Source organism: Sorex araneus, chromosome 6 (genome assembly GCF_027595985.1).
Source record: "Sorex araneus isolate mSorAra2 chromosome 6, mSorAra2.pri, whole genome shotgun sequence".
Lineage (NCBI taxonomy): Eukaryota > Metazoa > Chordata > Mammalia > Eulipotyphla > Soricidae > Sorex > Sorex araneus.
The window spans coordinates 156,660,001-156,675,085 of NC_073307.1; the positions used below are offsets into that span (position 1 = coordinate 156,660,001).

At 41.9% G+C, this 15,085-nt stretch overlaps 1 protein-coding gene and 1 pseudogene across 1 annotated transcript; both read right to left on the reverse strand.

Moving 5' to 3' along the window:
- Positions 1-12,161: 12,161 nt before the first annotated feature.
- On the reverse strand, positions 12,162-13,115 carry LOC101544132 (olfactory receptor 1440-like). Its single transcript, XM_004621975.2, has one exon. The coding sequence runs from the start codon at positions 13,113-13,115 to the stop codon at positions 12,162-12,164; it is 954 nt and encodes a 317-aa protein (XP_004622032.2).
- Positions 13,116-13,374: 259 nt separating this feature from the next.
- LOC129406401 (U1 spliceosomal RNA) lies at positions 13,375-13,547 on the reverse strand (annotated as a pseudogene).
- Between the last annotated feature and the right edge of the window lie 1,538 nt (positions 13,548-15,085).

Genomic DNA, 15,085 nt, shown 5'->3' on the forward strand with positions numbered 1-15,085 from the left:
TGTATATATATATATATATATACATATATATACATATTTATTAGGGTTTATTTTATTCTATTGGTCTGAGTGTGTGTATTTGCTCCAAAACCATTAAGGTTTTATTACCATCTTTTGTAATATAGCTTGAAGTTAAAGAGCATTATGTGTGTTTCTTCTTTTGAAATTCAAAACAGCTTTATTAAAATGTAATTCACACACCACATAATTTATCCATTGTGGGCTCTAGTAATACAATAGTTCATATTATGTTTTCATTAGTCCCCAAAGAAAGTAAATAGCTATTTGTGATCATTTCTCTCCCACCAACCTCCCAGCTCCTCCCTGTTTACCTGACTTCCTGCACTTCTACTCCCTATCTCAATGGATTTTCCTAGTTTACACTTTCCAGGTAAACCAAATCCTGTCTTTCATAACTGACTTCTTTCATTTGTCTTGCAGTATTCAGATTCATCCATGTGAAAGAATATGTTGTTTCTCACCGATTTTTTTTAATCAAAAAGATTTTATTAAGACACCATGATTTACAAAGCTGTTCATAAGAGAATTATTTCAGGCATACAGTGTTGGAACACCAGTAACAACATCATTGTCCGTAGAGTCCCTGCCCCCCCCCAGCCTGCCCCCTTTTATCTCATTGATTGTAGTTGCTTTTCATTTTAAATATTATTTATTTTAAATATTAAATAATGTATCCTGTATGGATACATTACATTTGATAAATGACACATGAATCCTCTATTTGTTGTCCATATTCAATATGGGAATATTATAAATGATTCTTCTGTAACATTGATGTTCAAGTTTAGCATAATCCTAGAATATAAATCTGGAAGTAGAATGACAGGTCCTGTGGCAATTCTGAATCTATCTATTTATTTTTTAAAGATACACAGTGAAGCAGCATCAAAAATCCAAAGGCAAGATACTGGGAAACTGACTCAGACAATGCACTGGGGGGCAGGTGAGGGGGAGAAGGGGAGACAGGTACACTGGTGATGGGTGGGGTGTCAGAGCTATGTCCATGAGGAACCATTATTTACAGGATAAGTCAAAATTTTAAATTTTCAAAATAAATACAGAATTGCCACAACCTGTTATTTTATGTCTTTTGTTTTGCTAAGGTCCAGAGTCGACCACCCCTCAAGGACAGAAAACAGAGCCTGTCCTGTCCGATCCTGCAAATCACACAGTGAGGTTTATTGTTCCACCTAGCTGGGGTCCAAGTATCCACCCGGCACGGCCGGTGTCAACAAGGACCCTGAGCACTGGATTCAGCAAGTTCTTATACTTTCATTTTAGCAAGTGTGCATTACTCAGCAACTTTCATTTTAGCAAGTGTGCATTACTCAGCAATTTTCTACTATCTATAGAGTACATACTTTTAGGCCCGCATCATTCAGCCCACCTCCTGGCAGTTACATTCCGGAGACCTAACTTCATTCTGAAGACCTAATCTTTGACAACCATCTGGTTTTTCTACTTGAACAGTTTTGTAACCCTCCACCCTTGTTTAGCAGAAATGAGCGAGTTCCTTGTTCCTGGAAGAGGCCTAGGCCACCCAAAAGTCACACACCCTCTTGTGAGAAATCTTCAGCTGAGCTGGCCCTAACATCTCCCTTTTTTGTTGTTTATAATGAGAATCTTCCTCATTCTGACCACTCAGGTATTGGCTCCCCAGGTTTGGGAGCTTCTTGTAGTCCTGCCTGAGGACCATCAACTCTACTGTGTTTATTCTGTCCTTTCTAAATGTTAGCAATTTATTAAGAATGCAAGGTCTAAGAGTTAAAATCAGGTGGAGAATTAAAAGGGGCCCAAGTAACGTGGAAATCAAGGTGGTCAGACAAGGGGACCTGTTAAACCATGACTAGAACTAGCCCTCATTTGCTTCCCTTTCCCGTTTTCTCTTGTCTAGTCCTTCCTGGACATTGGCCATGGAATTCTTAATAACTTCTGAGTGATCAGCACAGAAGCAATTCTCTTCATCTAGTGCCATGCACAACCACCCCTGCTGGTGTTGGTAGCAGTGTGGCCAGATTCAGTGATGTTGTCTTGGTAAAGGTAATGCGGGGCATATCTAACAAGAGTCCCTGGTACTGAGTCAACCTGGCATTGGTCATCCACCTGCCCAGTGGTTGTCTCAGGACACTCTCTATTGCATGGGGTGTCACCAACACTTTAAGAAATTGCCCAAAAGTGAGTTTGTCTGCGTCCCTTACAATAAGAGCAACTGCCATTATGATCCACAGGCAAGGTGGCCAGCCTGCTGCAACTGGGTCTAGTCTTTTGGACAGATAGGCAACCGGATGCTTCCAGGGCCCCAGGTGCTGCATCAGCACCTTCTTAGCTACTTCCTTCTTCTCATCTATGAAGAGGCTGAAGGCCTTTAAGGGGTTGGGCAGTACTAGGGCAGGGGCTTTTAGGAGAACGGTCTTGAGTTCTTCAGAGGCTCTCTGCTGTCCAAGCCCCAGACCCAGGGATTCCTGTCTCTGGTGGCCTCGTACAGAAGCTGTGCTGTCTCAGCGTATCCTATATCCACAGTCGGCAAGTATACGGCTATCCCAAGGAACTCATGGACTTCCTGAGCTGAGGTAGGGACTGGGAGCCTGAGAATAGTTTCTTTCGTGGCTTTTGTTAACCACTGGGTTCCTTCTTTCAGCTCATAGCCCAGGTAGGTAACAGCCTGATTGTTGATTTGGGCCTTCTTTGTGCTGGTCCAATAGCTGAGCCTCCCTAATTCCTGGAGGAGGTCTCCAGTGGCTTGCCGACATGCAGCTTCAGAGTGGGCTGCCAAAAGTAAGTCACCTACATACTGCCGTAATGTAACACTACTATGATTCTCACAAAATGAATCCTAATCCTGGTTTAAGGCCACGTTGAACAGGGTAGGGCAGATTTTAAAGCCTTGAGGGAGTCTAGTCCAAATCAGCTGTCTGGGAGTTCCTGTGTATTTGTTGTGCCATGTGCCACTCAAAGGAGAAGATTTCGTGGCTACCAGGTGCCAGGGCTATACTAAAGAATGCAATTGTCAAGTCTAGGGTTGTATACCAAATTTGCGAGGGCAGAAAATGGATTAACAGGGTGTAAGGATTGGGCACTGTAGGATGGATTCCTCTACTCTCTTATTCACTCCTTTCGATCCTGTACTGCCCTTGTAATCCTTCCCTCCTGATTTCCTGATGAAGAGAAACAGAGCAACAGGGTCTAAGTATCCCTTATATCCGAAGTCAGTGGATGTGAGGGGTGATACCCCCCCGCCGGGCCTCAGAAGACGCGGGGTACTGGTGACCCAAGTAAGCTAGGTTGACCTTAAGTTCCACCACTTCTGAGTCTTGGTGGCTGGCCAGCCAGATCCCAGCGCTCTCTGCCCAAGCCTCAGGGTATGCCTGAATCCAATATGTCACCTCAGGACTCCACTCATCTGAGGGCAAGAGCCCTCATTCAGAAAACAGGTGATGTTCATCTGCCAGGGACAGGGTTAATACATGGAGGGACTGTCCTTGACCATTTATCACTTGAGTCCCATATTCAAGTGATTCATATGAGCTCATATACACTTTAGCTCAAAGTGTTTATGAACCCTCACTTTGGTTAATGGATTTTGTCACAAAAAGCGGGGACAGTCACTTGGGAATCACCAGGAAGGAATGAGGCACCCAATACCGGCCCAGGTCTACCTGATGCATATAGGTCCATTGATATGTCTTGGACTGGTCGCCCTTTGGACCAAACTGATCCTTCGAGACATTGGCTCTGTGTGTTTGTTTAAGACAGTGTTGGACCCTGTGTCTAGCATCATCCCCACTGGCTTCTGCTCCACATATATAGTTACCCAAGACTTGGGGAGGGGGTCTGAGCCCCATTCCCTCTAGTTATTATCCCAGCCAGCCAGCAGAACCCAAGTCTCACATCTGGGTCTTCCTTCCTGCCCTCACTGTCCCTGACATTTTGGGCATTCCATTTTCAATGCCCAAATTCCTTACAATAGGTGTATTGCTCCCTCTCCAGCCAGGGGCGAGACTCTCGTCCCTGGGGTAGCCTAGAGTCGACTGCCCTAGGATCCTGACCAGCCCCATGGACTCCCACTAGTGAAATCCGAGCCATTTCCTTCTGCTGCCACCTATTCTCCTGCCTTTTGTGCTCTCTGTCTTCTTTCCTGAACCTCTCCTGCATTTCCCTGTCTTCCTTCCTAAGTTGGTCTTCCATTTCCTCTGGAGTCTCACGGGTATTAACAACCCTCTCTACCATTTTCATCAGTTGCAGGACAGACAAATCTCCCAGTCCTTCCTGTTTATACAACTTCTTTCTGTTATCTGTGGCTGTCTGGTTAATAGAGGACATGGTAATGGCAGGCTGATTTTCTTCTGTCCAGGGATCCACGGGTGTATACTGTCTATAAGCATCATAGAGGCACTTGAGATATGCAGCTGGACTGTCACATTTCCCTTGTACTCCAACCTCTATCTTGGCTAAATTTATGGGGTGGCATGTGGCTCCACAGAGACCTGCCGTAAGAGTCTGGCCGTATACTCGGAGACGCTTCCTACCTCCTACATCCTCAAAGTCCCAGTTCTCCGGGCCAGAGGAAACCGCTGATCAATCAAGTTTCTGGTAAAGTTGTTGGTTGCCCGTTGTCCCCAGAAACATTCTTCCTGGCCTCCGAGAGAATCCGCTCCCATTCTCCAGTGGTGAATAAAATGTTAAGGATATGCTGACAATTGTACCAGGTGGGGCTATGGGTGTGCAGGATGGACTTGATCAAGTCAGTTAAGCACCTGGTATCCTCGAGAAGGTACTATTTTGAGCCTTCCAGTTTTATAGGTCATTACTCTAGAAGGGCCAATACTGGTACATATGCTCCTTGTTAGGCCCCGTGTCACCAACGCTCAAACTGGGAGGTTTGGAGCCCCTGCCAGGTAGAGAGGGGCTCCTCCTCAGGGTTCTCTTCCTGATGCTAGGGTGGTCTAAGTCCCTGCAAGCGCCCAATATTAGGGGCAGGGAATGCTGACGGCAAGGCTGTGGAGTGGGAAGGCTCTGGGGATCTTGTCACCTTGGGCTGAAGGGGTGGGGCACTGCGTAGGGTAGGGGGATTTCCCTCAAGATCTCCTTTCTGTGGTCCTGACCCTAATAGTTTAAACCTCGTTTTCTGGGTTGTCTGTTCTCGAGGAGGGGTTCTTATCCTGGGAGAGTCCCCAAATATTTAGGTCCAGAATCTACCACCCCTCAAGGACAGAGAACAGGGCCGATAACGCAAATCACGCAGTAGGTTTATTGTTCCAGCTAGTTGGGGTTCAAGTATCTGCCTGGTGCAGTGGGTTTCAATAAGGATCCCAAGCACTAGATTCAGCAAGTACTTATACTTTCATTTTAGTAAGTGTGCATTACTCAGCAACTTTCATTTTAGCAAGTGTGCATTAGTCAGCAATTTTCTACTATCTGTAGAGTATATAGTTTTTGCCTTACATGTTCCAGCCCACCTCCTGGAAGTTACATTCAGAGACCTAACCTTATTCCAGGGACTAAATATTTGACGGCTATCTGGATTTTCTGCTTTAACAGTTTTGTAAACCCCCACCCTTGTTTACCAGAAATGACCTAGTTCCTTGTTCTTGGAATAGGCCTAGGCCGCCCAAAGGCCACGCAACTTATCATGGCAGTTCTCTAAGAATTATTTTCCCTACATAGAATAGGGTAGGTCGTTTGCCTTGCACGCAGCCAAGGTCGTGGTCTCCATGGCAGGGGACATGGCCTCTTGTGATGGCCGAAGTTATTTTCCCCTTTCCAGCACTCTGGAATCACATGTCAATCTCCAATATCGAATTCTGTGGAGAACATCATGGCTATCTCAAACACAATAAGCCTACTAGTCTACTAGCCTATTCCAATTTTACCAAAATACCGGTGAACACAATAAGTTGTACAAGCCCAATATAAAAGAACACAACCTCCAAAGCTTCACTAGAGGCCTCACATAAGTCACGAAGGAGCACAAAAGAGTAAGGTTGTATCCTAGAAGAGGAAAAAGGTGACCAACATTGACCGAGCTCATCCAGGATCCTTTCTTGCAGCAAGAGGGGAATACCGATAGTGAACTGGAAGGTCCCACCTCCATACTACCACTACAAAATGAATAAATGGCACAAATCCCCACCATGAGGAGAGGATGAAGAAAAGAGTCCAGAGGCCTCAACAGGGGTTACCCACAAATACGATCTCTTGCTGAAAAATCTTTGCTGAAAAGTTTCCAGAGCTGGAGAATAAATTCATCCCGATCCAAGGAGCCTGAAGGGTGCCAGCTAAAAGAGACTCTAATAAAAAGACTCCAAGACATCTCAGAATCAGAATGATGAATGCCACGGATAGAGATACAATACTACAATACAGCTAATCTATCACTCAAACTCGAAGGAACAATACACTATTTCATGAATAAACAAAAGCTCAGGAACTTTATAGACTCAAGACCAAACTAAAAAGAAAGTCTAAAGGGGCTACTGTAAGACAAGAAAAACCCCTACAAGCACAACAAACCTCTACAGAAAGATGGCACAAAACCCCATGACAATAATCTCTCAATGTCCATGGTCTAAATATAACAATTAAGAGACACAGAGTGGCAAAACTGATTAAAAATACTAAACCCAACATTCTGCTGCAGCCTACAAGAAACACGAAACATATCTGAACAGTCAGAGCAAACACAGATTCCATGTCAAAGGATGAAAAAACATCCTTCAAGCAAATAACTCCCTCAAAAAAGCCGGGGTGGCCATACTAGTATCCGACAACATAGATTTCAGGTTGAACAAGATAAGAGGGGACAGCAAAGGCCATTTTTTAATAATCAAGGGATACGCACAGCAGGAAGAAACCACAATAACAAACATATACGCACCTAATGAAGTACCAGCTAAATACTTAAAACAACTGCTAACAGATTTTTAAGGAGGACATTGGTAGCAACAAAATAGTAGTTGGATACTTCAACACCATCTTATCACCTTTAGATAGATAAACAGAATAAAACTCAGCAAGGAAACACTGGCTTTGAAGGAAGGAATAGAAGAGAGAGGGTTAATAGATCTTTACAGGGCTTTAAATCCCTCCTCTCCCCCACAAAAAAAAGAATACACATTATTTTCCAGCGCACACAGAAAATCTTCCAAAATAGACCACATTCTGGGACACAAAACATACTGCAATAGAATCAGGAAGGTAGAAACTATCAAATATCTTTTCAGATCACGATGCACTGAAGATAGATGTTAATCACACACAAACGCAGAGAACCAAATCAAACACCTAGAAATCAAACAACTCAATGCTGAACATCGAGTGGGTCAGGGAAGATATCAAGGAACAAATCAAAAGATACCTGGAAACAAATGAGAATGAAGAGGTGAGCTACCAGAACTTGTGGGACGCAGCTAAAGCTGTGTTATGGAGAAAAGTTATAGCTCTGCAAGCATACTTCATGAAAGAAGAAAGAGCCCACATAAGTAACTTGACTTCACAGCTCAAGATCTTAGAAAAGGACCAATAAGAGTAGCCCAAACCAGGCCTAAAGAAATAATAAAACTTAGAGCAGAAATGAACAACATGGAAACCCAAAAAACTATCCAAAAGATCAATGAACCAAATGCTGGTTCTTTGAGAAGATAAACAAGATTGATAAACCAATAGTAAGACTCACAAGAAAACTAGAGAGAGAACCCTAATAAACCAAATCAGAAATGGAAAGGGGAATATTATAACAGAAACCAAAGAAATTCAAAGATCATCAGAGACTTCTGTCACAGTCTCTATGCCACGAAACAAGAAAATCTAGAAGAAATGGATAAGTTTCTGGATTCCTATAATCTCCCATGTCTGAACTAAGAGGATTTGGAATAGCTGAGTAGACCTATTACTATCAAGGAAGTTGAAACTGTAATCCAATGTCTTCCCCCAAATAAAAGCCCAGATACAGATAGATTTCTTCCAACATTTCTTCCAACATAGCAAATTCTTTCAGCATTTAAGGAGAATGGATTGCCTGTTCTTCTCAAGCTTTTCCAGGAAATTGAAGAAAAGAAAACTCTCCCAGACATGTGTTTCTATGAGGCACATGTCTCCCTACTACCAAGAGCAAACAGAGACATCGCAAAAAAAAAAAAATTACAGGCCAATATCCCTGATGAACACAGATGCAAAGATCCTCAACAAAATATTAGCAAAAAGATCATACACCACGACCAAGTGGGATTTATCCTGGGGATGCAAGGATGGATTAACATTCAGAAATCAATCAACATAATCCTTAATATCAACATAAGAAAAGATAAAACCATATGATCATTTCAATAGATGCAGAGAAAGCATTTGACAAGATCCAGCACCTGTTAATGACGAAAACTCTCACCAAAATGGGTACTGAAATAACTTTCCTCAATATAGTCAAAGCCATCTACCAGAAGCCTATGTCAAACATCATCCTCAATGGGGAAAAACTAAGAGTTTTCCCTCTAAGATCAGGTACAAGAGAAGGATGCCCACTCTCATCATATCTATCCAATATAGTACTGGAAGTACTTGTAATAGTGGTTAAGCAAGAAAAAGGTATTCAGAGCACCAGAGAGGAAAGGAAGAAATCAATCTCTCACTACTTGCAGTTGATATGAAACTATAGAGAACCCTAAAGCCTCTACCAGGAAGCTGTTAGAAACAATAGACTTGTGTAGTAAAGTCACAGGCTATAAAATCATTACCCATAAGTCCATGGATTTCTAATACACAAATAATGGGATAGAAGAAAGTGGCATGACAAAAGCAATTCCGTTCACAATCATGCCTCAGAAAATCAAGTACTTCGGAAACAGCTTATCTAAGGAGGGAAAGGACCTGTAAAAAAGAAAACTGCAAAACACTACTTCACGAAATAAAAGAGGACACGAGGAAATATAAACATATCCCCTGCTCATGGAATGGGAGAATTAATATTGTCACAATGGCAATACTCCCCAAAGAATTATACAAATTCAATGAGATCCTTATAGGATACCCATGAAATTCTTCAAAGAAATGGATCAAACACTCCTAAAATTTATACGGAACAACAACTCCCCAAGAATAGCTAAAATAATTCTTGGAAAAAAGAAGATGGGAGGCATCACATTTCCCAACCACAAACTCTATTACAAAGCAGTAATGATTAAAACAGCATGGTACTGAAACAAAGGCAAAGCTGCAGACCAATGGAATAGGGTTGAATATTCTTACACACACCCTCAAATATATCATCATCTAATCTTTGATTAGGGAGCAAGAAATGTTAAGTGGAGCAAGGAAAGCCTCTTTAACAAATGGTGCTGGCAAAATTGGACAGTTACATGCAAAAAACATGGACTCAGACCTCTTCCTAACACTCCCTAACTCTACCTTCTCAAAAGACAGGCAAAATGGATTAAAGATATCAACATCATACCAGAATCTATAAGGTACATTGAAGAAAAGGTTAGCAAAGCCCTCCATGATATTAAGCTAAAGATATCTTCAAAGATGCCATGCCACTGACCAATCAAGTGGAAACAAATGAGACTATCTTAAACTAAGAAGCTTCTATACCTCAAAAGAAACAGTGACCAGAATACAAAGACACTCTACAGAATAGGAAAGGATATTCACCCAATACCCTTCTGATAAGGGGTTAATATCAGGGATACACTAGGCACCGGTTGAAATCCACAAGAAGAAAACATCCAGCCCTATCAGAAAATGGGGCAATTAAATGAACAGAAACTTTCTCAAAGAAGAAATCTGAATAGCCAAAAGGCAAATAAAAAATGCTCTTAATCACTAATCATCAGGGAGATAAAGATCAAAACAACAATGAGATATCATCTCACACCACAGAGAATGGATAACATACAAAAGAACAAAAGCAACTGGTGTTTGTGTGATTGTGGAAAGATGGAGAATCTACTTCACTGCTGGTGGGAATGCCGAATGGTTCAATCCTTTTGGAAAACAGTACGAACATTTCTCAAAAAATTAGAAATTGAACTCCCATTTGACCCACCAATACCACTTCTGGGAAAATATTCCAGAGATGCAAAAAAGTATAGTAGAAATGACATCTGCACTTATATGTTCATTGCAGCACTGTTTACAGTAGCTAGAATCTGGAAAAACCCACGTGCCCAAGAACAAATGACTGGTTAAAGAAACTTTGGTATATCTACACAATGGAATACTATGCAGCTGTTAGAAAAGATGAAGTCATGAACTTTGCATGTAAGTGGATCAACATGGAAAGTATCATGCTAAGTGAAATGAGACAGAAAGAAAGAGCGAGACATAGAAAGATTGCAGTCATCTGTGGAATATAAAGTAGCAGAATGGGAGACTAACAACTAAGAAGAGTAGAGATAGGTACCAGGAGGTTGGCTCCACAGCTTGGAACCTGGCCTCACATACTGGAGGAAAAGGCAGCTCAGATAGAGAAGGGAACACCAGGTAAAGTGTGGTTCGAGGACCTGCTGGAGATGGGAGATGCACTCTGAAAGTAGACTATAGATCAAACACGATGTTCACTCAATACCTCTATTGCAAACCACAACACCCAAAAGGAGAGAGAGAACAAAAGGGAATGCCCTGCCACAAAGGTGGGATAGCATGGGGGCGGGGAATAAGATGGAGGGGTGGGAGGGATACTGCGAACATCAGTGATGGAGAATGGGCACTGGTGGAGGGATGGGTACTAGAGCATTGTATGACTGAAACACAAGCATGAAAAGTTGTAAATCTTTAACTGTACCTCAAGGTGATTCACTAATAAAAAAATTAAAAATTAAATAAAATAAAACATTTTCTTTTTGGGACAATAGTGATGATACTTGAAGTAACTATACTGAGAAGAGGGCCTGTTGCAAAGCTCAGGGGTAGTTAAAGAGCTTGCATAGAATGCAGCTGTTTGATCCCCAGCACCACAAATGGTCCCTCAACTACCACCACAAGTGACCCCTAGCTGAAAACCAGAAGCATCATTAGGTGTGACCCCAAATCCAAAATATTACTACTACTAATACTACTACTACTCTACTACTACTACTACTACTACTACTACTACTACTACTATGACTACGACTACTACTATTACCACTAAATATAAAGAAAGATAAATAAGATGAGTTAGAAGGTAAAAGATAATTACTAAATGGCTGCAGTCCTATGTGCAACATTGAGGCACAGGGCTACAGGAACTAGAGCAGGAAAAACCCGACCTTGCTAAGTGGCCCTGAGGTGAAACTTCACAAGGGGGAGTAGCTACACAGAGATAGCAAAATATGGTGCCTGCATCTTGTGCGAGGCCTTAGCATCACTACATTCCCCTAGTCACAAATGCCTAAAAACCAGAAACCGTGACATATGCCTTCAGAGAGACATTCTACTTGCAACATAGAGCCTTGAAGGGGATTGGGCAGGGAACAAAGCAGAGAAGAAAAAGTGATAGGTCAATAGCGTTAAGCTGTAATATGATTGGACTTCCTGTAATATAAAATAGCAATATAATATAATATATAAAATGTAATATAATACAAAGACTCTCTATAAGGATGTGTGCATTTGGCTATAATGTTGAGCTGTGATCGTTGAATCGGCTCCTAGAGGTGCCTGCCCTCCTTTGCCCAATGAGCAGGTTCCTGCCCGCTTCCGGTGTGCAATGTGTCCAGCTGTTTTGGAGATAACAGTTCCCCAACACAACGGAAAGAGCAAAGTGAAGACAGAATTTTAAAACACAAGAAAATAAGCCAAAATGGTGGCAACTAGAGGAGGGACAAAGGGGAAAGGATCAATCCTACCATGAAGGGTGCAGTGTAATAGAGACATTTATTGCAGTTTACATGATCCCTGATAAGTGTTAATTAAAAAAATTATATTGTAAATTAAAAATAGTTCATTCAAAAGATAATTAAACAAAATAGACTAAATGGGACCCATATTTTTAATTTTCTTCATTCCATGATTCCAATAATAAACAATTTTTACACCTGTATTATTAAAAAGAAACAGCACATACAAAAAACATACTATTTTGTTCTTTCATTTAGTTTTAACCTCTTAAGGCAAATAATTTTTCATTATATAAATAAGCAAAGCACGACAATTTATTCTTTCTGAGGTTAATGTCTTGACTTTTTTATCCCCCTCCTTAATGCAGCCTTGATATCCTTGTTCCTTAAACTATAGATCAGAGGGTTCAACATGGGGATAATAAGAATGTAGAACACTGACAGTATCTTGTTCTGCTTATCAGAGTGGCTAGAAGTAGGATTCCCATACACAGCCAGGGCTGTGCCATAGAAGATAGTGACAACTGCCAGGTGGGAGGCACAGGTGTTGAAGGCCTTGAGACTACCTTTGACGGAGGATATTTTCAGGATGGAAGCTGCAATGTAACCGTAGGATAGCAGGATGATTAGCAAAGAACCAAACCCAACAAGTGTCGCTGTAAGAAAAAGAATCATTTGGCTGATGAAGGGACTGGAGCAAGCTAAGACAACAATCTCAGGTATATTACAAAAGAAATGTTGAATTAAGTTGGGCCCACAATAGTACAGGTTAAAGGCAGGAATTGTTTCAACTAAGCTACAGAGGAGACCAGTTCCAAGAGCCCCAGCAACCATCATCCTACAGAGCCCAGGCGCCATGATGGTTGAGTACTGCAGGGGGTTACCAATGGCCACGTATCTGTCATAGGCCATGGCGGCCAGGAGGCAACACTCACCCTGACCCATCCAGGCTGCCACCAAATGCTGGATAGCACAGGCCATTGGGGAAATTGTTTTGTGATCGCTCAAGAAATCCGAAAGCATTCTTGGATTGATGGAAGTAGAATAACAAACATCTATAAATGAAAGGAAACTCAGAAAAAAATACATAGGTGTATGCAAGTGGGAGTCCATCCTGATGAGGGTGATAAGAGTCAGGTTTGAAATGAGGGTCACAAGATAGGTCCCTAAGAAGACTGGAAAGAGAATTAACTGCAGGTTTCTGTCATCTGAGATTCCCAGGAGAACAAACATGAAACCAGTTGTGTGATTGCCCTGCCCTTCCATGGGCACGCTTGGTACCATCTCCTGAGAAAAAGACAAGAGAGGAAATGGTTTTGTTCTTAAAGCAGACACACACAGGAGTATTATTTATTTTTTTAGTCAGAAAACTGAAAACATATCCTCCTTTTTCTAGAAATAGTATATTAATGTTTCTTGTTTAATTATAATTTTACTGGCAAACATTTTGCATAAATACTTTCATTCTATGCTGCGGGGGTACAAAATCGGTAGCTAATTCTCATTGGGACATTATTCCATAAGTTTTTTTTTATACAAAAACCAGGGGTGAGCACGAACACAATCCCCCATTTACCAAAACCTATGCAGTCAGAGTTTTCCACACTTGGGGAAAACGCAGGATTCAGCACATTCAGAGTACAACAGATAAGCCTCACTCTGGGAAAAACACCTAACACCTACATAGTCATTTACTGTCCTCTGCCAGGCAATTATATGCCAGCATCAGTGTCCTGCATCACTGTCATCCCATTGCTCATCGATTTGTTCGAGCGGGCACCAGTAACGTCTCTCATTGAGAGACTTATTGTTACTGTTTTTGGCATATCCAATACACATGGGTAGCTTGCCAGGCTCTGCCATGTGGGCTCCATACTCTCGGTAGCTTGCCAGGCTCTCCAAGAGGAGCGGAGAAATCGAACACGGGTCAGTGGCATGAAAGGTGAAAGCCATGTGTTAATTTCCTGTTTTCCTTTTCAAAATTACAAATACATGAGATTTGGAAATATATCAGATTGAGATAAAATTGTCATGTATCTCTGTCATGTCTTCCCTTTTGGAGAGCCTGGCAAGCTACTGAGAGTATCCCTCCCACACGGCAGAGCCTGGCAAGCAACTTGTGGCGTGTTCAATATGCCAAGGACAGTAACAACAAGACTCACAGTGGAGACGTTACTGGTGCCCACTCAAGTAAATCGATGAGCAGTGGAATAACAGTGTTACCTCTCCAATGAAAACCAATGGTTTTAATCACTTGTCCTGACAGTAACTAACTCAGTATTTGGAAAAGTCTCTGCAGGAGTTATCTTAAAAACTAGTATTTAAGTTATAATCAGAGTGTAAACAATAGTGAATCTGCTTTTCTGCGTTCATCAGGCCTGGAGAGATATAGGACCATTCTCAAGAGATGGTGTGATATGTCTCACCCAAGTAGAGAGGATGGAAATGGAGGTAACCTGACCTGTTCATTGACTCTAGGAAGATCCCTCCTTTGACAGAAGACAAAGTTGGGGGGCACTTACAGTACTTTCCTGACTGGCATATATTGTTCTACCTCAAATCATACAGAGTTATTGGGACTGGAAAGATGTGAGTAAGGTACTTGTCTGGCCTGTGGTCAGTCTGGGATGGATCCTCTAGTTCACAGCCAAGAGTAAGCCCTGAGCAGTTTCAGGTGTGACCCCTTCACAAAACCCCAATATTCCTCCTCAACCTAAGACTTTCCACTCAAATGATCTGAAATGTGATTCTTGATTTTACTTGGGTTAGTTTACTTCACTAATATTTTGGTAAACTCCAGGACTACAAAGAAATAATCACAACCACTTACCACCTTCGGAAACAGTTTGTGGTATGTTTAATAATCCTAGAGACTATTTATGATTCCAGGGTTAAAGATGCTCCTACAGTAAACAGTGTCTTACTTCATGCCACTGAGGCCATACATAAGGGAATTTGAAAACCAAAGCAGTTCTGAAATTCTCTCTGTCTTTTTTAGTGAGCTCAATCCAGAGAAGATAAGCACTAAATCTTCAAGTCAAATGGTAAGTCACTGTCACTGTCATCCTGTTGCTCATCGATTTGTGCTAGTGGGCACCAGTAATGTCTCTCATTGTGAGACTGATTGTTACTGTTTTTGGCATATCGAATACGCCACGGGTAGCTTGCCAGGCTCTGCTGTGTGGGCGCGATACTCTCGGTAGCTTGCTGGGCTCTCAGAGAGGGGCAGAGGAATTGAACATAGGTCGGCTAGT

Coding starts and splice junctions, on each gene's coding strand:
- LOC101544132 (XM_004621975.2), bottom strand. CDS start 13,115: ATGGTACCAAGCGTGCCCATGGAAGGGCAGGGCAATCACACAACTGGT.